The sequence below is a fragment of the Boleophthalmus pectinirostris genome, unplaced genomic scaffold, assembly GCF_026225935.1.
Source record: "Boleophthalmus pectinirostris isolate CB_2022bp ecotype Guang Dong unplaced genomic scaffold, ASM2622593v1 HiC_scaffold_16, whole genome shotgun sequence".
NCBI classification, from domain to species: Eukaryota; Metazoa; Chordata; class Actinopteri; order Gobiiformes; family Gobiidae; genus Boleophthalmus; species Boleophthalmus pectinirostris.
Window position 1 is genome coordinate 21,816,630 of NW_026571095.1, and position 27,990 is coordinate 21,844,619.

The 27,990-nt window shown below is 35.2% G+C and overlaps 1 protein-coding gene across 1 annotated transcript; it reads left to right on the forward strand.

Moving 5' to 3' along the window:
• The first annotated feature begins 815 nt into the window (after nt 1-815).
• Nucleotides 816-27,990, forward strand: atp6v1h (ATPase H+ transporting V1 subunit H). Its single transcript, XM_020929204.2, has 14 exons — nt 816-910; nt 1,532-1,655; nt 2,176-2,275; nt 2,403-2,492; nt 2,784-2,897; nt 3,954-4,058; nt 4,492-4,551; nt 6,386-6,483; nt 7,746-7,938; nt 10,341-10,519; nt 11,769-11,894; nt 13,494-13,595; nt 15,415-15,528; nt 27,630-27,990. The coding sequence occupies exons 2-14, from the start codon at nt 1,552-1,554 to the stop codon at nt 27,697-27,699; spliced, it is 1,455 nt and encodes a 484-aa protein (XP_020784863.1). The 5' UTR covers nt 816-910; nt 1,532-1,551; the 3' UTR covers nt 27,700-27,990.

A 27,990-nucleotide genomic window follows, 5' to 3' on the forward strand; every position in this document is an offset into this window, starting at 1 on the left:
TCTGGACTCTCTTTAGCTGGAGTTGGAGGTTTGATTTCACATATTACATGTCATAACTGTAGATTGTAATGCATTGTGGAACAGAAAATCATTACAGTTAGTAAGAACTTTTTGGACAGCTTTTTCAAACTGCATGATTTCAAAACATACAGATAACCACCTCTGAAACCTTTTCCACTATGGACCACTCCTGGATAGATGAGCAGATGAGAGATTACACCAACTACAATTTATGAATGGATACTAATAGTACTACTTAGTACTGCTCTGTCTGATACTACTACGACTGCAAATTACTGCAGATAACATTGTATATGCATAATAAATCAGTTTCCACATTTTCAAATTTATTTTAATTTGTATTTTGTACAACCTAAAATGTCACAATCTCAAATTCCACCAATACAGTTGATAGTTGCTGTTTGTTCACATTAGCATTACAGTAAATATAGTGACTGATGGCACTTTGGTTGTTTCCAATTAATGAAGTGGGGAGATAAATAGTCTAAATTCCTCACTCGTGGCTGAATGTGCACTCGTGTCATAATGTGCATGAAATTAACCACCTTGTAAAGAAACACTATGGTGTACAGTATAATTTATGTTTCATACTATATCCCTAATTCAAAAGCCTTTATATTGGAAAAAAAAAAGTATTAACTTCTTTGCCTAATGTTTTTTTGTTTGTTTGTTTGTTTGTTTTTTACCTAATGTGTTTTTTTTTTTGTTTTTTTTTTTTTTTTTTTTTTACTACAGATGGCGAGACTAAATGGCTCAGTAAATTATAACCATCGATATATGTATATGCACAGTCCATGGTGCAGTCTGCAGTAACAGGAAGTGTGAGTGCAGCATGTGACCGTCACATGACTACAGCACTCAGCTGTTCCACTGGAGAGAAACATATCAGGTCATTTACACTTTTAATGCATCTGTTTATTTTGAATTGTGTACATTTGTATGCTCTACTGTTGCGATTATCTGAACAATGTCTAATTATTTAGCTTTGATCAGACTGTGCTTCACGGTGGTAAATTGAATGTTTTGGAGTTACAGCTAAATGTAGCATATGTCGAAGCATTTGCGGTTATCCTCAAAGCTGTGGGGACATATTTGCTTTTTTATTTGCCTGTATTAGTTATGTGGTTTTATAACAATCAGCGTTATATCTTAGCTGACAGTTGCTCTTTAATTAAAGTCGGTGGCACAGAAACACATTCCCTGAACTCAATGTCGTGACACCGGGCTAGCATGGTTAGCATGTACTGTATTTAATACCATAAGAACTGGATTGAGTAATGCTGTGTAATTAAATAAAACGAATCAAATACACATTAATGCACGTAACGAGACTAGTAGTTCGTGTCGCATGTCTTTCCAAATGCCTTGTCTTTTTCTATCGGTATAAACGTAAAGTTAGCTTACCTAGCTTAGTTTATTAATTTGTGTGTCAAGAGGTAGCATTGCTATCTATGCTAACAGTAGCTAAAGTGTGATATGCTTGCAGCTCACTGATGTTTTCTCAATGCAGTGACATAAACATCTTTAACAATGGATATCCGCGGGGCTGTGGATGCTGCGGTCCCCACCAACATCATCGCGGCCAAAGCTGCAGAGGTCCGGGCCAACCTGGTCAATTGGCAGTCCTACCTGCAGTGAGTACACCACCATCAGCACAGGGTTCAGAGCACATGACATCCTTCTACATATACAGTATATTCTCTTTAGAGTATTTTGTGTTTAACGTGTGTGTACCATGACTCCTTTTGGGCACTGTGAATCACTGCTTTATGTGAGACTTCCTGTTTATTCTTACTTCTAATACTCCCATTTCCCAAATTGCTCATAGGTGTAATTTTTTTACTTGACCAAAACCTAAAGTCTGAGAGGTGACACTGAGATACTGTGCTTTTTCAGTGCTGAGTTCAGAGTCAGTATTTTTCATCTTAGACAAACTTGTTTACTATAATTATCTACTGTGGTTGCAGCTACAGAAATGGCTTTCATGTTGTCACAAATTGAAATATAAAAGATGCATATTTCAGAGTGAAAATTCTCGTGTAATTGGGCCAACTGTAGCCATTATCTGTCTATAGCAACTGTTTTGTACCTGCTTTTATTTGTAAGATTTTTGGATTTTATAGAACACTAGAAATGTTTTGTTTTGTCTTGTAGGAGTCAAATGATTTCAGCTGAAGACTGTGAGTTTATCAAGAAATTTGAGGTGGCCAGTTCTGAAGAGAAACAAATTATACTGTCTAAAGAGGGACACCAGGTATTTACTTTTTGTTTATTTAGTTGCCTTGCTTGCATTTACCTATTTAAAATGTTCTTGTGGGTTCACCTTGTCCAACTCTTGTGTGTGCTGTATTTCTGACACTGTGTGATTTGTTCTTACTCAGTGCGCGAAGACTTTCTTGAATCTGATGGCTCATATCTCGAAGGAGCAGACTGTCCAGTACATCCTGACACTGATAGATGACACTCTGCAGGTAAGCTCTGAGGAATGACATGTGCCGCTGTGAGGAGACTGTGATGTCAGTGTTATTCATTATCCAATTTACATTTCATATAATGGTGGAAGTGGAATAAATGTAGGCAAAATATTAGAATAATGTGCTAAAATGAGCAGTTGTGTCTACTAATAATGCACAATTTATGAAGAGATTAAGTAAAGAAAACAATAAAAAGTCGTGACAAACACACACATTTATTATATTGTTCTTTCAATTATATCTATTTTTGAACATTACAAACTTTTTTTTTTATTTCTTTGACTATAGGAGAACCACCAGAGGGTGAACATTTTCTTTGATTATGCCAAAAAGACAAAGAACACTGCCTGGTCATATTTTCTACCCATGCTGAATCGCCAAGACCTTTTCACTGTCCACATGGTGAGTAAATCTTCAGACAATTATAATATCTCTCAGGAAAGTTATACAGTCTATATAAACCAGGCAGGATATTCAACTCTGTGTACAAATGTTTGCAACTGCACAGCTGTACATCTTTTAAAAGTAAGCAATTCAAATTAATGTTTTGGGTTTTTTTTAAATGAGAAGTGTTATATATATAATATGAGAAGTGTTATATTTGACAATATTCAACAGATGTAGTTATATAGTAAGTAAGTTTATGCATGCTCTGTTTCTTCACTTACTATCCTACATATTACTTTGGTGATTTAATCAATAATTCCTCACAAACTGGGCAGCCATGGTAATGAACGTATGAAAGGATGACCACCCAATGACTTTACAGCACTGCAATAGGGCAATTAGGAGCTCTAACCAGATGGCATCTAGCAGGGGGCTGCTACTGACCCTGTGTCTTTGATGCTGCTCTTTCACTTGATGGACCTACATGTTGACTTGTTCTACTAAAATAGTATTGCCCTCCCCATCAGCTTGAAGGAAAAAAATAAAATAAAAGACTAAAACCAGGAAACTTTAACAAGGACTTCATGTTTTTTTTCTGCCCAAACCAAGATTCAACTAGAACTATACTACTATAGAGGCGCTAAAATTTTAAAAGTAAAATTTTTTAGTATTGATTTTGTTGACTATTTTTGTTTTATCAATGTAATTATTTAGTTTTGATTTCAGTTTTGTTAGTAAAATAAAGTATCACTAAAAATATAGATATGTATTACTACTGAATATACATTAAAATTAATAGGGGGGGAATGGAAACAATATTTAAGGTTTTTTTCAACCAGAGAAATCAAACCAGAGCATCATCAAGCTTTCTACAGGTCCATGAAGTACTGTAAAATCTGGTAATTAAATAAATTAGCATAACATTTTATTGATTGATTACAACAACACAGAGAACACCAATGTGGTTTAAAGTTGTGGGAACAGTCAGTCAAAACAGTCAGACAAAATAAAATTTGGGTTGTCAACAAGAACTCTGAACAACTTGGATGATATTTAAATCTCTTGTATTAGGCTGCCAGGATCATTGCTAAGCTGGCTGCCTGGGGACGAGACCTGATGGAGGGAAGTGATCTGAACTACTACTTCAACTGGATCAAAAGCCAACTCAGTTCCCAGGTGTGTAACTATATGTACTAAAGAAATAATACGCCTATATTTATGTGTTCCTGGTGGTACAGATTCCCTTAACCTTCACCCTGTGTCCAACCTTTGCCTAAGAAAAATGGATTGTCTCGCCCAGGACCTTTTACAATAATAGGTTGATGAAATAAAAAGCTGTGTCTTTTTGTAATATTTTTGATAACATGTTTTTAATGTGTTTCCTACAGAGTTCTTTTTTTCACACACGTTTTGGCTTGAATGCTACCGCAAAAGTATAATTTGATCAATGATTACTTCTTGCACTCCTAATTAAATTGCATTTATTTTTTTTTTATTCACAGCACAAACAATAATGGGTGGTGGTAATCTTTCTTCGCAACTCCAATATGAAATGAAAGTAAATGAATTGTGAATCTCTTTTGCACATTTTTCTTTTATCTCTCATTAGAACCTACATGGTACAGGTCCAGAAACAGGCACGGGAGCAGGGACTATCTCTCCCAGTGAAGTGAGTATGAAGGGAGTGCAGCTTTGATTCTTCAGGCACTTCCAAATAAAACAAAACAACATGGTTTGTACAAGCGGTGACTATCTCTCTCGACTTTCCCTTTTTTATTGTTAACACGCTGATGTTTTATTTGGAGGTGAAAAGTGTAATAGTCTCTTTGGGCCTGGGTACAATTTAATTAAAACTAAAATGGTTAATAGTCAGACTTTGTCAAAACTGAAACTAGATTAAAGCTGGACCAAAACAAAGCTAAATAAGGACTAAAAGGAGAACATCATGACTAAATTTAATTTAGTCAATTATAGATTAATATTTTGATTTGAATTGTTTATTCCTTTAACAGAGGAACGTTGCCATGCCAGATCTTTATGTGAATACTTTGTTTTGCGTTCCAGTTGTCCTCAGAGGTCAGGTTTTCTATGTTCTGACACTGGAACACACAGCAACCTCTGAATTTATTCTTGGAAACTTGGGCAACATTTCAGAACCCTGAGCTGAGTTAGAACATGACCCTGTGTATGGATAAACTTTGATATATCTGACAATTAATATATTCAGCGTACTTCAGTGTTATTTTCCCTTTAGTTGCTCCTGTCTCCCCACTCCTATGAACCTGCTCCTGCACAGTGGTTGAACCGCTGCAGTTTCAAAAGCGCTGTTATGCTCCATTATATAAATAACGCTAATGACAACAAAAGTAAAGATTTACTCTCAGTTGTTGATTGGAAAGTAACAAATGCAATAACAATGTCTGGCCAGATTCATTATTTGAGTTAAATTGGCCGGCATTTTGGCAGATTTGAGCATTTTCCTGTTTTCTGTTTTTCTGCAATATACTTGATCACTGGAACACAGAAACTTGGAAGAAAGATTATTCCAAAGTCCAACTTCCAAGCATAAGTGAAATGGAGCATTACTACAATACAATAAGTCGTAGGTTGTTTATAGTGTATAGAGAATGATTTTAAAACTATAGACTCCTCTAATAGAAATATTTATGGATAATGCGTTAGAAAATTTTGTGAGAATATAATTTTGTGATATATTGTGCAAGCCTAGCAGATAGTTATCATTTTTAGTACTTCTAGTTCTATCTTGGCATGACATTGTTTTAGGTTGCCTGGTTAATAGTTTAAGTTACACTGAATAGTCAACAATACTTAAATCTTTCTAAAGCATGGTGTTTGCTGCCACTGTTGTATCTATGAGGAATGATTGGTTATGCATGCATCAAGCCACATCTCCCCAATGCTCTAAATGCATGACAAATGCAGCTTTGTCCTGTACATGACCAAAACTAGATGAAATTGAACTGGCATTTGCACAGCAGCAGCATCCTACCATTTTGATTACTCTTTCTGCAGACTATTTTCATAACTCTACAAAAGTGCGCACAGCTTCCTTTCTAAAGCTAAAACTTTGTCTTAACAACTGCTCATTTGTGTGCGTTTTCCACCAGGTAACATCACCACCTCACTTCTCTGTCACCTGTCTAATTGCTGGACCTTTGCTTCTAAACTTTTCTCTCAAGAACTTTTAAGTCTACTTTCTACTATGTTTACTTGTTTTCTCTTCTCAGCTTCTTCCAGTCTGATCTCACTCTTCTGCCACGTGTGATGGGAAATGCGCCCCCCTATGGCTATTGCTGTGTATTGTCCTATGTTAAGTGTGTACTAGCATGTGTTTTGGTATCAATCTATGGACTGCATGTGCAACACTGCAGGATGGATAGGTCCATTTAAAATTGTTTTTACTCTATGGCCATCTTGTCTGGGTCCCACAGGAGGTTGATCACACAGGTCTGAATAACATTATTTGTGTGTTTTTTCCACAGAGTTCCCAGTATGTCCAGTGTGTAGCTGGCTGTCTGCAGCTAATGCTAAGGGTGAATGAGTATAGGTTTGCCTGGGTTGAAGCTGATGGTGTAAACTGGTGAGTAACATAATCAAATTCCAAACTTTTCTGAAAGTTGTACTTTGCAGTTGTCCTCTTGGCTATTTTCTTTTGCCAGCTCCCCAATTTCAACTTCTTGCCATCACATTTTGCTTTGGATAGTTAATGGCAATGGCTCAGATTATTTTATTACCAGTGAATATTATATTTTTGCAAAGTTCTACACATTCAAGTTATAAAATTAAATATTAACTTGTAGTATTTAGGTTCGAGACAATTTCTATGATGTAGTATGCAAAGTTATCATCTATCACATATGTTTTATGTTTATCTCTTATCATTATCTGCCAGGAAGATTTTTTGAAATATGATTTTTCACCTGTATGGACTCTTAAAATGCTTAAAATGAATAAAGTTGATGCCAGCTTCTAGATGTTTAATACTAAACATAGTGTTCATTCACAAGTGTTCTGACTCTGTAGTGTGATAAATGTATTTACTATAATATACCCTGCGTATTATCCGGTTGACATTCGATCTGGAGCTATATTAAGAATCACAAGTCTTGCAGACAGTCCATAGATTTCTAGTTCAGACCCCTAGCCCTTGTAGGTGTTTGGACACATTTTCACACTTTGTTCAATCAGATAATGGTGGTCTATAGCTTGATTTCTCCCTCTGACCAAACTGTTTGTAGATAAACAGAACCAATTTGTACTTGATCCACGGAGCAGATACAAAGAGCTCTGACTCTGACCACAGTGCATATTGATCACCAATTTCAAAATGTTAGTTACAAGCTTGTGGCTGTGCAGTAGTGCATTTCTAAATGTGAATGATCAGTTATATAAACTCTATTAAAAAAATTATTTAGCCAACGGAAACCTTTTCTTTGGTGACGTACCAATAAAGTTGTCATTTTGCAATCTTTTTGTATTGAATGAGGAACATATAACAAAAGAAGTAGCATAATTTGATATAAAATGTATTTTAAAGGAAGCGATGAGGTGTGGGAGATAATAAGGTCACCCCTTTTTAGCTAAACTTGAGTGCTTTTTATTTATTTTTGAGTCAGAATTGCAGAATTATTGATTATTATTAATAATACTTAAATGTACATAATTTTAGAGTAAACTAACTAAACTAAAAATTTTGTTATACTTTAACCATTTGCTGACATTTTAGTCCTAAGACCACCACGACGTCCATCTAATCATTTCTGTTGGTTTTATAATCCAAGTGAGACACATTTAAACCACATTTTCCTCTCAGTCATTTCATTTGTACCCTTTTTCTTTCAGTATTACGGCCGTGCTGAGTAACAAATGCGGGTTCCAGCTGCAGTATCAGATGATTTTCTGTGTGTGGCTGCTGGCCTTCAGTCCTCAGCTCTGTGAACAGTTGAGGCGCTACAACGTGGTCCCGGCCCTGTCCGACATCCTTCAGGAGTCTGTCAAAGAGAAGGTCACGCGCATCATTCTGGCTGCATTCAGGGTATGGGCAACAGCCAATATAAGAAATAAATCATAAAAGTGCTGCAAAGAAAGCTGAGATGGAAACAAGTTTGTGTTGTAGACTTACAAATAAGAGTATGAGTGATACCCTTATTTCTAAGTTTACAACATCTCATGCCTAAAAATAATTTAAAATGTTTCCAAAAAGTTGCTTCTTCTTATTCTTCTTCACGTATATTTCATTTTTCAAGTTCAAGCTGTGGTGCAGTGATATTAATAATCAATATACAGTACAGTGTAAATATATGCATTAAATTATTACATTAAATTCATTTGTAATACTGCCATATCTGATCAAAACAAAAATCCAATGATTAGCCCATTGCTAACAAACTATGACTTAATACCCCTTAGACTACTCTTTCTTTGTATTTTTTTCTAAAGACTTAACTATTCTTTCATGGACGTGACTTTCTTTTTAACAACAGCATTGTGCATTTCCTTGTTATTATAAAACCCATTATTATCTTTTGAATATACTTGTTTTGCTTCCAGTTGTGTCCTAATTACTCTCAGTATTTTTGGATCAATAGTAATAGTTCTTGCCTAAAAATCTGTGCCACACTTTATTCATGCCATTCCTGTCTGATAAAATGAAGCTGTCGGTCCATTGCCGTGACCACTGTGAGGGAAATTGTGTGGTAAATGGATGTGATTGCATGACTTAAACATGAGGCTCACTTGGTGCTCTTTGTCCCATGGAGGAAAGTTTGAGCAGTGCATTTTGGGTCAGAATTTGTTCAGCTGTTTCAGCGTTTGATTTCCCTGCGGTCATCTCACAGAGTTTGTTGTCTATTCATGCGTTAACTGAAATTAGATTTTGATTTTAGAGGAATCTAAAGTTTGTATTTGGTAAAGTATTGTTGAACCCATTTTTATATAATTTTATTTATTTGGAACACACTGTATTCAGTTATTTACTCTACCATATCCATGTTTTTCTTAGTTCTAAATGTTGGATGCCACTAACTTTTATCTCATTATTTAAGTCATATAACAATTAAATTAAGTAAAATTTGAACTTTTACTCCATTTAAAGAATCTATATGACTCTGACTTTTGAATTTCAAACATGTTTTACTTTTATGTCCTCATTGATAATGTAAGTTTGTGTTTTGTCTTTGTCACTCCTCTACCAAACTTCTGCCTACCAGACTGTTAACAAAGTCTTTCCTTTTTCATGGTGTCAAGTTATACCAAGCATAGTACCTTTTGCTTTCTTTATAACTTCTTAATAACTATAGAACTACCAAAAATATTCTATATAGAAACATTATTGTAGGTTAAACTACTGGAAATACCAATGCTGAAGTTGTTTAAAAGCCCAAAGTCAGTGCTGTTTATTCTGTATAAATAAGTTTTGAAATTCCCTCTTGCACTTGTTATCCAGCTGTTCTAAGCTAATCCTCTTCACATAAGTCCCAAATCAGTTTTACATGAACTCACATTTTGATCAGTGTCTATAAATCTAATTAATTAAAACTATGGCGTAGGATGTACTTTATTAAAATATTGTCAAGAGGGCCTCACTTATTGAAGAAGCAATATGTGGACGTTCTTAAGAATGTTTTTCTTTCTCTGAAATGTGTTGATTATGTTAATGGATCTCTCCACCTGGGAGTACTCTTGTGTCTTAAATTATTCGCACCATCTGGAAGTCCTTGAACACATTCTCAATTGCAGGTTTTCTTTGTTTAGATTTTGAGTTGATAGACAGTACAATTTCTCACCACTTATCAAGAGTCACTTCCACTTGTTCCACTGTCTGTAGCTGTGTCAAGGTGGCACATTTGTCCAATTCAATCTGTTTTGAAGTGATCTTTTCAGTTGTATTGCCTCTTCCACCTGTTGTTTTCTATTATATTTTCCCGATAGCCCAGGGCTTTACAGTTGCAAGTGGCCCCCTGCACATTTCAGGTTTGAAGCAGAAGCTCACAATAGCAGCTTCACACTACATCTTAACCTTTTGAATCGTTGATTGTCATTGAAGCCAGTTCTAATGTATCATTTGTCACTTTGGAACAGCTGACAACTACTCATTATTAGCAGTAGTGGGAAATGGTGTTTTCAAGATACTAACATTACGATTTCATTTTAAGGAGGACAACTTACCGGTAATACTACATTTTCTAAGGAGGACAACTGAATACAAAATTTCTGTCCATTCATACAAAGATACATATATATATATATAGAAAAATAAAAAAATATTTTACATTATGCCAAAATCTTGCCTTGCCTTGCCTTGTTCCAATCTCATGTTTGGTCTCCCACCCCTAATAAAAGTGTTTATACCATAGTGTTACTAGTGTTACTACTATTAGTGATACTATTATGACATTCCTATTAACATCAGTACAATATTTTGCTGTTGTCCTTCAGAACCTTCTGGAGAAGTCTTCTGAACGGGAGACCCGCCAGGAGTACGCTCTGGCCATGATCCAGTGCAAAGTCCTGAAGCAGCTGGAGAACCTGGAGCAGCAGAAGTATGACGATGAGGACATCACTGAAGACATCAAGTTCCTCCTGGAGAGACTGGGAGAGAGCGTGCAGGACCTCAGGTAACGCTGCACTTATGGAATCATCCAAGTTTTACATTTACAGTATAGATTTTACAGTACAGGTTTACAGTTTACAAAAACATACTAGCATACAAAATAAATTCCTTTGTAGTTCTAACACTACATAACTATGCAACATTTCTGCGCGAGGGCTCGCCACCTCTTTGTCTCAGGGAGATTATAATCATATTTTGGAGGGACATCACGCGGTGTACTTCAGGTATGTCAGGTACGGCAGAATGTTCAGCAGTTACCATGGTGACACAATACACACATTTGCAATCACTGATAAATAAGTTTGAAGATTCAAGTCTGTAAACTCAAGAAAAAATATAGAATGGATTTAAAGAATTATTCAGTAGCCTGTGATTAGTATGAGAGTGGCTATTGGATAATGCTAGTGATATCTATACACTGTAGCTTACTATAATGTTATTTGAGAGGGACTTTTAACAGCACAAAATCCTCTCATCTCTTGTGTTTTTCAGCTAAGTCAGTTCTTTTTGGTCAAATTGCATCACACCTCCAGGGAATGTTGGTGACTGCAGCTGCAAAGCATCAGTTGCATTGTGTAGAATATTCCACAGTACAGCATTATCTTGCATTCCATTTAAATTACAGGTGTTTTACTGCTAGGAAAATACATTTGAAAAAATGCACTATTAGTAGAGTGGGGTCACCTCTCCACAGATCTGATCTTGTGACTTGGTTGTCACAGGTCACCACCTGCTTGCCTCCACATATTTTAATGCCATAACATCACTGCTGAGACAAGCAAGTGAGGAAAAGTGCCATGCTTATTTTTGATGATATTTTAGATGTTGGTGTAATTTAAGACATGTCTCAGAGTTGTTTTAATTTAAGACACAAAACACATTTCTGTTTATTGTATACATCATTATTTGCGAATTGTTTTTGTTTTGTTTTTTTACATTAGAGCCCAACATATTCAATATTTAGCCATCACAGAAGTTTATTTAACAACTCTGAATTGAATATTTCTTTAGAACGGTTTCAGAATTAACCTTATCCAAAATAGGATATATAATAAAGATTAAATGATTGACTGTTGTAAGATGACTTACTTCAAATTTTGAATAAAAGCCTGATTGAAAACCTTAAAAGGAAATTTCTCATGAAAGGAAAAGAAATTGAGTTTAGTTTATAACAGAGTGATAGAGGCTCTTGTATCTGTGTCCTCTGACCAAACTGTTTGAACTTTTGCCATTGCCTCTTTTATCTCTCTCAGCTCCTTTGACGAGTACAGCTCTGAACTCAAATCCGGCCGTCTCGAGTGGAGCCCTGTGCACAAGTCTGAGAAATTCTGGCGTGAAAATGCGGTTCGTCTGAACGAGAAGAACTACGAGCTCCTTAAGTAAGAAAAAAAGAAAAAAGTCTTGAAGTTAATAGGAAGCCCTTGAAATGCTTTAAACTCACACAGAATAATGAAGGTAGGAGGACAAGGACATTTCTGATTTTTCTGTTGATGTGAAGCTAGATTAAAACAGCCCAAGATGAAAAAGTTGAAAATAAAGTGTTCCAATAAAATACACAGTAACCTTATCACAATGTGTTATAGACAGCTTAAATTAATATAGTTACAATGCACAATTTACTTGTAATTCAGTTTCAATTTCAGATAATTAGTCTGATTATCAAATAATGTAACTGATAAATGTTTGGAGTTTTTGTAAATCAGCAGAAGACAATTCCACTTGCTGGAAAATTCTGCAATGTAAAACAGACCATAATCTAAAATGTTTATTGGTTAACTAATCCCAGAAAGAGTGAAGGAAAGACTTTGCTGCTACTAGAAATTCTAAAGTTTGCCATCTTCTTGTCTTTATACTCTTACAACTTTTCAAAAAACTTTCTTCAGATGTTGAACTTATGTATTCCATCATTAGAGAGACCTATGGTAATAATCACAGTTTTCACCCAATCAAAGCTCTATATTCCTGATTGCAGCACTTTTAAGCATCTGCTAAAATATTTTCCTCCACGAGACATCAGAGATCAAAAGATATAAAACATCCATTTGAGTTTAGAGGCTTTGCTATTCCGGTCACACCCCTCAGGACATTCAGTAAAACATTGTCTTATCAGTGTTCTTCCTCTGTTATAGACTTGATTTATCTCAAATCCAATTAGCACTTTTCTTTATTCATTTTTGTTTTTAATAAATTAGCTACTTGTCTGAACCACTTATACTTCAATTAAAGGTGCACGGTGTTAATTTACTGGTGTGAGGTCAACAGACTGGGATGTTCCTTTATTGTCATTCCAGGCAAAACAATGACATTTCCAGATAAATATCAGGTGGCAGACCCTCCACCAGAAAAGTTACATAGTGTACCTTTTAAAGTTTTGTGTGATGAAGTATAACATTACATAACATTATCTCCTCATAAATGAAATGAAAGAACAGAGCCGAATGTGAGGTATACGTATGGTAAAGTGTTTTTAATAACTATTATAACAAAGAATACTCTGTCCATGAGTAGTTACATCACAAGTGAAGTTAGATTTATTACATAAAGATGATTAGCAAGACTACATCAACAAGAGAAGTAAGAAGAGGAACCCGAACAAAAAGCCCTATACTTCTTAGATTTGCGCACATTCTTAAACCTATTTTAAATGTGGTTTCTGTGTAGTCATGAAATTTGCTGTATGTACTACATTCAAATAGATCAACATTACTGGTGATTTTGTTAAAAAGAAGATATGGTCAATATTTTTTTGTTTTTGTTTTTTTAGTCACGTTTTTTTTTTTTTTTTTTATTATTATTATTGAATTTCATTTCAAATTATAAATCTGATGTTATGTCCAGACAGTTACTCTTATTTGAGTACTCACTCTCCAAATACTAGTACTAATTTGGACTACTATTTTCAGGTAAAAGTACTCTTACTTGAGCTCTAGGATATTCTGTATGCTCACATTACATTTAAACCCTCCTGTTCCCTGTAGGATCCTGACCAGGCTGCTGGAGGTGTCGGACGACCCTCAGGTCATCGCTGTGGCAGCACACGATGTGGGGGAGTATGTGCGGCATTACCCACGCGGGAAACGGTGAGATGCTTTTGTGCTTAAAGGAATCAGAGCTTTTGTCTGGCTGTCACACAGTCATGCAGAATGCGGAGTTACATATATCTTATTGGAGCAAGTGCTTATTATGCTTTTAGTATAAGAATTCTCACAGCCTTGCGCTATTGCAGGGTTTTTCAGTCTTTCAAAAAAAATAGTTTGGTTATAGTACACTGATCAGCACTTGAGCAGATATTTGATAAGATGATAAGGTTGTGGTTGAGTTGCGTTTATTACAAGCATTAAAAAAAGATTTGTGCTACATTTTGATGGTGCATAGTAATAAATAAAAATGTTATACCTTGTTTGTTTTTCTATACATTTTCAATATTTTATGGTACAACTGCAGAAATATTTTCAAATGTAGATAAATTGAAAAGAATTCAGCACATCTCATCTTTCTCTTTTTGCTACAAGTGACTATATATTTCCTCTAAGTAGTTTTGTCCAGTGGGCTTCTTTAACTTTAACTTTAGCACAATTTGCCTAGTCTTTCAGTTCAAAGGGAAATGCTGTAATCTGTTTTTTAAAATAGTTCCCCCACTGAACCCTCTTGATCACTGTAGTAAGTTTTTATAAACCAGCAAACATACAATTAAGGAAAAAATATACCACACTAGATTAGTTCTGCTCAGATAACACTAAAATAATCTTTTAGAGCCACATAGGAAAAAAAAAAAGTGGTAAGCAGGGCTGAAAAACATCTGGAAAAACATGTAATTGTGATTTTTATGATAAACCACAAATCTAATTTAATTTATTATGTTTTTAAAAGCAAGTGATGGCACTGGTCTATGACATATATTTATGACAAGTCCAATTAAAAATTAAAGGTACAGTATGTAACTTTTGGTCATGGCACATCACCTGCTTGATTCCATGGAAATGGAAAGTTAGAACCAGAACATTCCCCTTTAGGAAAGATATGCTTTATGTCATATTGTGGAAGATTAGAGCCAAAGGAACAACATTTCCATGGATCAAGCAGGAGGATGCCCTCTTACAGGCCAAACAAAGTCAGGTTTGTGCAAATGCAAGCCTACTTAGCGCAAGGATACATGTTTTCTGTTTTTCAGTGCCATAAACAAACAGAATGGAAAAAAGCATGCTTTTATTTTAGTCTATTCTTTTGCTAAAAAGTTACATACTGTGGCTTTAAGTGTAATGTTTAAGATGCTCTTTTAAAACATTTCTGTTTAACTCTCCGCCACCTGCTCGTCTTCCTAAAGATATGTTTTTATCTCCATGGAGACAAGCAGGTGATGGCCCCAGACCAAGTTAGAGGTCAGGTCTGTGGAGGGCGAGCCCAGTGCATGTTTTCAAGGTATTTTTGAGCAATTAAACAACATAATAACATATAACGCACATAATAGACATAATAGCCATAATGTGGATCATTATGAGAGAGCAAAGGATAAGGTTAGACAGAAGATTAATTGAGCCTACTTCTAAAAGGCAATATTGACCGAAAAAAGGAGATGTTTGTGTGTTGTCATTCTCCTATTTGTTATTCTAAATGCATTCTGTGATTGACAGAGCAACACTGCGCTCTTGTTTGGGCAAATCAATCACATTATACAACCAGCGCTGCCCTGCTTGCTCCTATTGGCGTTACAAGCTATTCTACCAGTCCAATAGGCTGTATCCATTTTCACATTGTTTATCCTATGTATTTTATCTATTATGATGTGCCTTGAACCTTTGTGAACCTGTCCACTGCATGAAACCAAACCAAATGTGGATAAAAAAGTGTCTGTTTTTGTCTTTCTAAAGGCTCTTTTCTCCAATTTCCCCTGTTTTTCAGAGTGATTGAGCAGCTGGGAGGTAAACAGCTGGTGATGAATCATATGCACCACGAGGACCAGCTTGTTCGATACAATGCTCTGTTGGCTGTGCAGAAGCTTATGGTCCACAACTGGTAAGAACTACTCTGCGGCTAAACCATTGTGGATATATAGCTAGTTAGAATAGAATTGACCATTTATATTTTAAAATTAAGATTTGCAGTAACATATTGTAATTAATAAAGTACAAAGAAAAAGAAAAAACTTAACTCACAATGAACAAATATTAAATTTTCAGAGCTTTTTACCATGTTATAGTTGTTTCCTCTCACCATTTATCCTCTTGATGTTGTATTTTCAAGACATAATTTTTGCTAGTCAACTCCTATTTTTACCGCCACCAATATATACCCTCTGCTACGCTCTTACTTTGTTCTACAATTTTATTTTCTCAGTCGGTGGTACGCATAGAATTTGGCAGTGTACCTATCGGAGGTGCCTACAGCATGCGGCTTTTATGGAGACGTCATCTAAATTTAAGCACTGCAGTTTACTAACGTGAACGTCAGCAGACTTGTTTCTTATCATTAAGTCACTTTAGATGAATATTGTGAATATTAAAATATAACATAATGATCCACTGGTGTCATACATTATAACTATATAGAAGACACAATTGTTACATACAATAAACACTGCATATCAGTAGAAATGTGTTTCTTGAGCTCTAACTACAGGCTTAATATAGAATAAGACCACAGTGGGCACCAGGAAATATTGGTCTTTGCAGAGAGCAACCCTAGTGAAAATGAATATGAATAGATTTATGACTTTATCACACCTAAGCCTTCCCTTCATATTGCCTGTAGTTTTACCTGAGAAATTGCCAGATCAAAAATGCCAGGATATTAGAAAGTTCTGACCTAGTTCACGCATGAGCCTGTTCTGGTTGCTTGGGATCCAGAATAGACACTTCTTCACTTCATTACTTCAATACTTACGAAGATGTGAGTCTGGATTAGCCAATTAGGGACATGCATGGTATGTCCACATCAAAACAAAGCACTAAACCTTGTTAATCTGTCATTCTGGACTTGCCACAGTGTTCCTGCAAACTGCTGGGTAAATTGTTGGGTCAGGTTGCATGTGTGAATGAGGATTCAGTTCTATTAACAATAACAGCAGTAGAACAATTTGATATTTTTATGATGCGATTGAGCTTTATTGGTGATAGTAATAACAGTCCCACAGTGAGGAAGTTGCTCCTATATCAAATTGGGGAGAAACATTTACCAAGAAAAAGAAAAGGTGTTATACATTGACACCAGTGTCTGCCTTATTTCCTTCTTACACGCTGGAATTTGTTTGTGGAAGTGTGAGTGTCCAGTCAGACAGCTTCAAACAGGAGCGCTGTGGTCTTCCTGAAAACACCACATGTGCTTTGACTTGTGACGAAGACTCAGCGCAGCCTGAGTGAAGCCAAAATGGAATGTCAAGAGATGAACAGGAAGGAAAGCAAAACAACAAGACTGGCAGTCAGATTATATGATTAGGTTAGCCTAAAATGCCAAAACTAGATACTTTATTATAATTTTATTACTATATAAGTATGAAAAATCACATCAATTTGACCTTTTCATATTAGTTTTGTATGATCTTGATCTGAAAAACTGAGGAAACTTCTGTATTATTTTGTTCAATTAAGTATTATTGTGATTGCGGTATCAAAATTGGTATGCCTTTACGATGGCTTTATACTGATGCAATAAGTTAAAATTTATAACAGTAATAACTACACTATTTATCACTTTGATAAAGCACGACGAAAGACTTGAATCATAATGCACAAGTTGCTTCAAGCTTAGTAACAAAGTAGTTGCAAAGCCTGATTCATTCATATTAAACTATAAACAAGTTCATTATGAATTAAGTGTTTTTCATGCTTTTTAAGACCAATTTAGGTGTAGTCATTTTGTATTATTGTGTAGTTTTAGTTATTGTATAGTTTTAGGTGCAATGTGTTGTAGTTTCATTAGCAGGTTGCATGGTGTTGTGTGAAAGGGAGTGACTTGGCTCCAAGTGTAAAGGGAGGTGAGACTCAGAGCATCAGCAATGAAAAGAAACATATAAAATATCTTAATATATTGTTTTCAGCAAATATTATATTTTCAGAACAATAGAGGGTAGCATGATGATCTAAATGTTATGTGTTAGCAGTTAATTCCCCATAGAAGTAAAATACCCCTTCTTTAATGCACAGTATGAGACCAGAATGCAAGGTCTTTTTTTCTTTGGCTAGGCTATTAGTGTGCTTTAAATACATTGAAAATGTGCAGGTTTAGAAGCACTTAGCGTTCTAAATAAATTGGCCGGGTTCCTTTTTTACTTTTTAACAAAACCATATGCTTTTGAACACCAGTTCACATGAATCCTGCCTCTGCTGGAGTGGTGCTCTTTAGTTTTTCTTCTCTTGTAAACATTCACCGATCACCAATGCCTTTGACAACTTCAATGAATGAACTCAATCAAAAATCAATTCAAAAATAAATACATGTTTCTAGCATGGTAGAGGTTGGTGTTATATATGTTAGAGTAGACAATATTCAAAAGATTCATAATTAAAATATTGAGTATATTGTGTATAAATAGTTAGAATATTTGATAATAGTAAAAAAAAAGTATACATTAACAATCCATTAGCCAATGTGTAATACTGAAGCTCTACCAAGACATTTACAGACCAGTTTTAGCACATTTCCTGCAAAAAAAAAAGGAAACGTTTTAGCACATTTCTGCAAAAAAAATGATTTTGAACCATGACTGAAGATTATGTTTTAGCTTCAACAGTTAACACACCTCTATAGTGACAAACAAACAAACAACGGTCTGGAATAGTCTACCAGTTGTTTCCATGTTGTTCTCATCCAACAGAAAGTGTTTAGAATCGTAACTTATTCCTTCTGCATAACTGTATTTGGGAACCACACGCTAAATCTCCTAAACACAGCCCCAGTAATGAGTCGCATCTCTTCAACTGTGTGTTTGAAGTTCAGTCTAATGATGTCCAGTAGGCTTTGCTGTCATGCTTTGTGTTGTTTTCCTGAGTTTTCTGTCCCCCAGATGTTAGGACAAAGTTTGTATCTCTGGTTTATTTAGTGTTTTTAGGCAGAGACAGCGTACAGCCTGTCTTCATAGCTGATTAGCTGTGGTACCATTTTTCAGCGTGAATTTCCGTGTTCCTTTCTTATTCTGGCCGTGCTTGCAAACTGGGCTAATGCTCTTGAGTTGTTTGCCTTTATGTCTGCTTTGCCACGCATTTACTTAATTAGGCGCTCGCTGTGTCCTCAAAATAAATGTATTCTAGTAACAACAGCCCATAGCGAAATCCTCTTTCAAACTATTCACTGATTGTGCAGTACTCAAACCCAGAGTTATGTTGGACATATAAAAGGTGAATCTGCATTAGGCTTAATGTACAAGAAAACACTGATTAAGGGACAAATTGTACTGCTGAAACCCCAGTCTCTACTGACTTTAAGATCTAGTCTTTAGGATTAACTGCACATGAAAGTTAATTTTGTTTAGATATAATTATTTGAAATGAGACCTCAATTTATGTGTCCTGTTTACTATCATTTTACAGTCTACCAAAAGATCTTTTTTATAACAAAATCTGCAGTATTGTTAAATCAAAATGTAACTAGTAGGGGTGTGCAAAAATATTGTAATATCGATATATTTATTGTATCATTTATATGATGATACAGTATCGATATCATGGGCTGCTACACTGATATATCGCCAAGAGTATTTTTTGGTGTATTTTACTAAACTATTTTGTTACAGCGCTACACTTTTGTTGTTTGTTTAGTGGAAGGAAAACCTAACCTTTCACTGCTTTGATGATTAAAATGTGCGTGTTTCATATTAACTTTGCGCAAAAAGTGGTTTAACAAAGACTTTTAATATCACAGCCATGATTTACCCTTTTATTGATCCGTATCGAATCGAAAGTGCACTGTATTGGCCTATGTATCGAAATATGTATCGTATCAACAACTTCTTAATGATACCCAGCCCTAGTAAATAGTATCTTTCTAGAAGCCTTCAGTCGCTATATTTAAACTTGTATTTGGTTAAAAATGTATTTTAAAAATCTCAATGTACAATAGAAATGATCACCACTCATAGCAAACGAAGATCTCAGTGTCGATACTATCCAGCCCACATTTTGTATGTAAAGCATTTGACATTATTTGTCTTCTTTCTCTTGACTTACTGAAATTTGACCCTAAATTAATCTTTGACCAACCAATAAATACATTATATAACAGACCATACTTCTAAAGGAATATTTTACCACTGATGGAGCTGATGCAGTGTTGTTAAATTTATGGCTATTCATGGGTTCCAGCTTCCTATTATTGGCAAAACTTTTCAATATTCTGAAGATGGAATATAATGGTCGTAATTCATCATTCCGAGTCCCATGGATAGTATGGTAATTATAAAGTGCTGATATGACTTGTTTGAAAGGGATACTACTAATACAATACCAAACATAGATGGGACACATCAGTAATTTATGTTCCTAAGGCTTGGGCAACTCATGTGATAACCACTTTTCACATCATTTAAAAGTTTTTTCGTATTCTTGTCCAGTTTACAAGAAGGAAATGGATCACTGTGTCCCCACTTATCCGCTACTGGCAAAGCTGCAAATAGTCTGTGGAGACGTAGCTAACACAAGCTAAATACAAATGATACATGTCTATTCAGTGAGGTAATCTACACAATGTCCAGATGTATTGTTGTAACTTAGTAGTTTTCAGATACCATGCTTGTACTACTTGTGGCATACATTCTTTGTAGTGTAACAGCAGTACTATATAGACATACACTTTTTTATGATTATGTGCATTATGTTTTGTCCTTCCAGTTGCAGTAAAATCTGAAATCAATTGTACAGATATTTAGTCTTTCTTAGATCACTGCTTTGAGACTTGTATTATGTGACAAGTAAGTGACAGTAATTCTACTTCAGAAAAGTATTTGGCATTTTCTCCACATCAGAGATTTTCCTTAGAGCTTATTCTATTAGCAAACATTTTAACAGTATTAAAGTATATATTTTCACATTATATTTATTTTGTATATAAATATATTTATTTTGTATACCTTGAAACCAGGATAGAAACAAGTGCATGGATTAGTTTTTTAAGAAGTGTAAAAAGTTCCCTTAAAATTTCATGTTTGATTTAGTGTGGTAATATTTAGTGTGAAGAACTGCCATTTTCCAGTATTTTATGATACTATTAACTTTGCCAAATGTCAACACTGCTTTACGGCTGATTCAGCAATTTAATTTAAAAATACTTTATAGTTAAGAATGGATTAATTGGGTCTCAAGACAGTGAATTATCAGAATATGTGTTGCTTGTAGCTAATATATTTTGAAAGGTACTTTTTAATTAAAAACAGCAAGGGTATGAAAAATAACCAAAACAAAATACATTAAGGACTGAAAAGCAACTTCCAACACTTCTGATGAAGTCTTGTTTAAGTCCTTCTGAAAAATAATTAGTGTTGACTAAATAATACTTTTACAAATTAGCTTGAAATTCAGCTGTAGTTTGTTCCTGTCTAACTCTAACTCTTGTTTTGAATTATTTGTTTTGGTGTTGAAGGATAAAACGTGAGTGAAAGAGAAAATGAGGACATCATATTTTCAGCCTGTATCAGTCCAGCTTTTGTTCCGAGTCGCTTCGTTTACCTCTATTATATTTGAAGGTTATTGCATCACACTGAAGTATTCAATGCCCACACTGATTTCATTGCAGTAAAAGGCCATTGGGAAAAAATCGGAACAAAATATTATTTAAGCTGCCCATTGAGTGTTACCTTGAGAGGGTTTGTTGTTACCATTTAGGAGCTTAACAAAATCTGGAGGACCTGGGGGCAAAACTGGTAGGGCTCAAATGAAACAGAACACGCACACATATTTCTTTATAGAGGCCAAATGCAAGGAGCTGAAACTTAGATTTTTTGTCAACTTAAACTATCTCAAAAGTATGATGAAAAGGATAAGACTACACAATCAGACTTGTAGATTTGTAAACAGTGCAATTCAGTTCAAGAAATTCAAGACATGCCGATCAATTAGTGCCTCTCAAAGCTCTCAAAACTATTACCTCTCTGTGTATCTGACCCAAACTGCACTCACGACTGCAAGATTACATCTTTATGGGAGTTCATGAAAAAAAACTATTTATGCAGAAAAAAGTGCTAGGACACAATGTATTCATATAAAGACAGACAGACACCAAATCTTCAGCTAATTCACTCACTAACTTTCTGCTGTTGTCTCATAAAAATCCTTATTATACTGGTCAACCAAGACGCATAGACTGATTAATCGACTAAATAACTAAAGGCCTACAGCCCTTTATCTGTCAAAATGCAGATTAAGTCACAGTTCTCAAACCATATCTCAAACTAACTCACTATAAGCCTTCTCCTTTCTGCTCTGGCCCACCATTTTAATCCATAAAATCTATAGTCAACTAATAAAATGTTTTTTTTACTACAGCCCTAAAAACTAGTGCTTTCTTTTATTGTCTCATAAATGCCACAGTACAGATATATTTTATAAGCAGCTCTTAAGGTCAAAATAAGTCTGTGTACTGTCTGCATCTAATTATAAAGCATTTTTCACATTTTAAAATGGTAAAATACTAGAACAGCACCTTTAAATCACTGTATTAAAACTTGATTCTCTTTTTCTTGCATTTAAAATCTTCTGTCATACAGGGCGCACATGTCCAGGCCTAACCTTTTAGGATATGCCATTAATTTAAGCCTTCTGCCTAAAAAGCTCTTCAAAATATTTTTCAAAAACTAATTTCTTAAAATCCACAAATTGCTCATCTTTTCCTTCAACCCTTTCACCTGTTCGATAAGTGCCAGTCATTTTCTCTGCTTAGATTCTGAACCTTGTCTACCCATTTGTGTAACTGCATTTTACTTACCTAAATTGCTAGGAAATTCTCTCTACAAAATCTCTACAATTTCCTTTTTTCAAAATTTTTCTTCACCGTGAGCTATTATAGTTATGTAACAAAATGCACATATATACTTTTATGTAATATTACTAGGCCAAATTGCATCTAAAGAGAGATCTTAATGTAGCGTTTGAATGGACAGATAAATCTCAGTTTGTCAGAAAGTCAAGTTTTTAAAGCAATGTTTTATGCAACACTAAAATCATCACATATTTTAGACTGCACATTTGCACATATATTTTAGACTACACATATATTTTAGACTGCACATTTGCATAACGCCAAGGCACAGAATTAAGTTTCGAACACAAATATGCTTTTTCCCCATTTTTGTGAACCACTGAAATCACACATCACTCTTTCTTCACTGTGTTATTAATGCCTCTATTTCACGGTATCACACTTAGTAGATTGGCTGATGTTTTCTTTTATTTCTTTTTCGTCAAGGCCAATGCGGTTTCTTTTTATAAACTTGTAATATATGAAATGATTATATGAAGTTGCTAATTAATATATCTACTGTTCACTTCTCTGCAGAGGGAAAAGTGTAGCAATAAAAAATAACAGTTGAATAGTTTTTTTAGACACCCACAGCACCATGTCCCGGGCCGTGTAGTTACATTTTGTGCAGTGTGTTCTCATTGATTGTACAAATTTTTCACACAAAGCTTCATGTATCTCCTTTAGTCACGTGTCCATCCAAAATATCATCTAGATTTAATGGAAACGATACTAAAATTTCAGTTCTATGGAACAGACCCAATACTCCAATGATAACAAAAAACACATTATTTAGACAATAGAAAGATAAATAATAGGGTAATATTTTCTTTTATACTGTGTCCTTATATCTGTGTAATCCCTCAGCCCTCCGGGTAGGTTCCATAGTGCTCCATGTGTGTATACTAGTCTATGTGGTCGCACTTGTTTTGATACAGTTTAATATCATTCTTAAGCTATTCAGGAACGGTTCTTTTTTTTTTTTTTTTTTTTTTTGTATTGATCTAGTTTCTATAGTGGTTTTTGTATGGATTAGTATCTGAATTTCAATACTTTTGGAGTGTCGGTTTTTTGGAGTATCCTAGTTTCATCATGGTGCGTGTACAGACAGTATCCTGGTTACAATACCCTGAATAAGGCAGTATCCAGGTTATAAGAGACCAGGTTACTGTAGCTGGTATATTCCGATAGTAACTGGGATACTGTGGCATGTATACGCAGTATCCCGGTTACTGCAGCATAAAGTTGAGTTCACATGTGTCCAAAAGATGAACAGTTTTCAGTCTTTTCACCACAACAGTAGTGACATAACCAACATAAATAATGTGACCATACATGAGTGAAATGACTGCGCTAAATCTGCACACGTACAGTCTGCACCCGTATGACCTGCACACGTATGATCGCTGAAGAGTTAAACATGAACCATCTCCTACAATATATGCACAGAACAGACTCACCATCAGCAGCACATCCACTGTGACAGAAAGTACACACACATTCCACCAAGTCGTATCCTTTAGTCTGACAGAAGCTGAACCGCATCAGCCACAAGGAGTGAGCTGTTTTTATCAACGCTAACAGTTTATGCAATTTAGCCATGCTAATTTTTGTTTCTGTAAAATGTAAACAAATGTGCAAAGCTGGATTATATTATCAAATGGCTTTATGTGACTCTCTTTATGGTTTATATGTTGTAAAGTTGATCTTATTTATGCTGAAGATTTTAATGAAGAATCTGTTGCAGTGTTTGGAAACGTTGGGTTTGATCTGTGCAGTGGATCATAGCTCCTTACCGCTGGTTAAACCTCCCAAGCCTCCTTTGCTAAAGGATCATGGTTGTTTGTATTTTTCCTGGTTTATTAAATTAAATTAATTTTTGCGCTTGCTCATTTGTAAGATTGTGTCAAGAAACCAGGATACTACATTTGATCATGTACACAGGGATATGAGTATCCCGGTTTTTCAGCGCGCATGTATACACAGTATCATGAATACTGCAATAACCGGGATGTGGCTAATAACCAGGATACTGATGTGCATGTACACGCACTAATGGAGACATAGTACGCAAATCAACTTTTGTCAATCAGTGTAAAATCAGTGAGCTCTGTAGTTTTCTTCTTTGTTTAGCACTGGGACTTAATAATATGTTATAATAACAGTATTCTGTTTATATGTTAAATGTCTACAGAAAACTTTACAAAAAGACTGATATTTTAGAACAGATGTAAACTACAGGGTTAGCAGATCTTATGCAGAATAAGACAGGATATTTTGTTGGAAATTGTAGTTCTTCAAAAATTGCAGCCTTTGAGATTTGCTAATTGCACCCTCTCAAATAAATTGCAGCTCTACCTTGCACCAGTTTATTTTATCTATATCAGAGTTACTCTATCACAAGACCCCATTATTTTATTATGACCCACTGTCCTAACTGTGCACAACCCTGACAAACTGTCATTGCATAAAAAACAAATTATAAGTAATGGCCTCACACAAAATCATATATTGTAGTTACATTTTAGATTGCATAGATGAGAACAGCCTGGCAGCATGTCCCCTATTTGAACCAGCTCTACAATATAATATTGTGAAGATAACCTCACACTGAGAGTAATAGCCAGTTTAGATTGCATTTTACCTGACATATATTTGACCAAGGCGGGTTTTATTTTCAAAATGTGTCTAGATTTCCCAGTGTACCTGCCATCCAAATAATATATACACCCAATGCCAAAAGGCCATTCTATTCCCCACTGGTTAAACTGAAGTCAGATTTTAAAACGAAATAGCATTTTAATTGTATTTTTCAGCATATTTAATGATTTTGTTCACACTTATTCCAAGTGTCAGCATGTAGTCCTAGTGTAGACTTTTGGTTTGGTCTTGTTCTAATTCTGGTTTAGTCCTTGTTTAGTTCAGTTTAAGTCCCAATTTTGATGTAGTGTGTGCAAGTGTGATGACATTTACTCCTGTGTGTTTCCTGTGGTGACACATGTTGTTTGGAGTAGCAGACAGCAGCAATGCCAAAGACGAAATTGGTTCCTGGTAATGTATGGTATTCAGCTATGATAAAATCCTCAGTATATCTCTTCTTTGGCATTTCATTAAGTAACACACAGAATCTTATGAATGCTTTTATCCCAAGCCTTCAGCAGACTCCAATTCTTCTGCATTAATTATATGTTTCAGGCATGTGCACAGCTTTGTCAGACCGGGAATTAAAAACCACGATTCTAGTAGCACCATGTCTCAAACCTACTTAAAGGTGCATTATGTTACTTTTCTAGTGGAGGATCAGCTACCTACTTGTATCCATTGAGAATAAGAACGAATAAGAATTGAAAAGAAGAGGCATGACGCAGGAGAATTTTATTTACAGTCAGTACAGACCCAGCACCTGGAGCCATGAAAAGATGTGTCCAGTCTGGCTATGTTTCCGTCGTAGGGATTATTATACCTCTGATGATTTAGGCCGTGATAAAAAGGAGCTGGAAGTGAGCGCTCTCAGTACAGCACAGAAATTGAATTTCTCTGACAGAGATGTTATGGCTTGCCTGGAACATTCCGCATTATGATATTAATCTTATTAAACTTGTATTTATGTGTTTTCATATCTTAAAAACATGCATTCTTACTATGAGTGCCCTTGCCTCTCCATAGACTTGACCTATAATCTGTCTGATATCATCATCTGATTGTCTCACATAGATATAGAGAAGTGAAGAAATGTGGTGGACCCTTCAGCAGAAACGTTTTAGTGCGATCCAAATGAACACTGATGAATAGAAGCTTTTGATAACCAAATTGCTTCTGTATATTCTTCAGTCTTGTATTGTGTAGCCGTATAATTCCTCCCTAAATGTCTCTAAACAGTTTAAATGAGCGCTCCACCGTCCTCTCCTCACTCTCGGCTGAGACACTGATTCATCTGCTTGGTTTTCAAAGGTCGCTATAATTAAAATTTTAACAGCGCAACTTCCTCCAGTTTCTTCCATGACCTTAAACGCCCCCAACCCCAAAGTCAGGCATACTGTGAAGTCTAAAGAGTGAACTACATGCACAAAATACAGCCCATTTTAGCCCTGCTTTTAGTCTGTTACCTAATGTGTTTGTGACATGTTCTCTTTAGTCCATCATTTTTCATTATTTTTCTTAATACGCAGGCCATTTTGTGAGTCTTTAGAAGCACTCTGAATTTGAAAAGAGGAAGAAAATCTGCACTGAACTAAATTGTATTTTGACCTAAATTGAATTTTTAAAAAATACAAGTTGTCTAAGATATGAAAAGGATGATGGGTAATGAAGAGACTTAGTGTAGTGTAGGGTGAAAGGGTAATCTTTGCAGGTTGACGTGTTGTATTTCCACTTTTCCCTTTTTCCCATTTTCTACTGCTCATTTATTAAATTTAAGAACAGGTTAATGGTGGTTTATTTTTATTCTTTTGGTCTTTTTTGTTGTTGTGAGACATAACCGGACAAAATCTGCCTTGTTCAAACCTAGCATACTTTTTAAAATGTCAAAGATGTAGTTTAAGTAAGTTTGCAAAGGTGCACGGTCACCTGCTTGTCTCCATGGAGATGTTACACAGTTTGGCATTCAACTTATTTCATTTCTAGTTTCTTCATTTTTAATACTTTTTTACTGTGAGTTGACTCATTTCTCCATAAATCTGACCAGTAACTTCTCCTTGGAGATTCCTAATTTTACTGACATACTGAATATTAAAAGCAAAACAATAACATGAAGACAAACCTCAACCAGAAAAGTTACATAATATACCTTTAAATCATATTTAATGGTATACTGGTTGTTGTTGTCACATTTTCTCCTTATGTCCATTCTGTATATGATTTGAGGAAATATTTTGTCATTCCATTATCCCCTCCTGCCAGCTTTACTTAAATGTATTTTCTCAAATATCATGTAATTTATTGTTCTTTTTTTCAGTTACCTCTATACATTTAGAAATAGGAAAAACATTTAGACATTTTATTGGCCCAGTGTCACCAATACCGATAACTGCATCGATGTATTTCCTATCCTCCAAATATAAAATGTGTAGCCTACTTTATCAATCAAATAAGTAATTGAACAACATAGCAGATATAGGATGTTCAGTGTGCAGTATACATTTTGTAACCCTTTCTTTTCTTGGGTCTTTTCACAGGGAGTACTTGGGCCGTCAGCTGCAGTCCACAGATCAACAACAGGCTCCTGCTGTGGCCGCTAGAAGTTAAACCATGTGTTTGTGATCATGCAATATTTATGTGAACGGATGTGTGTTGTGTACAAAAGTGTCGCTATTGCAAAACTTTCTCTTTGTTTACATTCTGGTGTAGTCATTCCTCTCCGTCTCCATGGCGATCTCCACGGCGATCTTCCCTTGACAATGTAACTTATTATTTGTGTTTTGTGCTAAAACGTGTGGTGATTTTGAGTCGCTCTTTAAGTACGTGATGTGTATAAAATTGAGAGATGTTTAACTGTAAAACACTGATGAACTAATAATAAAGATGTTATCATGTTCA

Excerpts from the sequence above, each read along its gene's own strand:
- atp6v1h (XM_020929204.2), top strand. The coding sequence starts at position 1,552 with ATGGATATCCGCGGGGCTGTGGATGCTGCGGTCCCCACCAACATCATC. Across the intron at positions 4,552-6,385 it reads GGACTATCTCTCCCAGTGAA|AGTTCCCAGTATGTCCAGTG; the intron begins GTGAGTATGAAG and ends TTTTTTCCACAG. Across the intron at positions 6,484-7,745 it reads GAAGCTGATGGTGTAAACTG|TATTACGGCCGTGCTGAGTA; the intron begins GTGAGTAACATA and ends TTTTTCTTTCAG.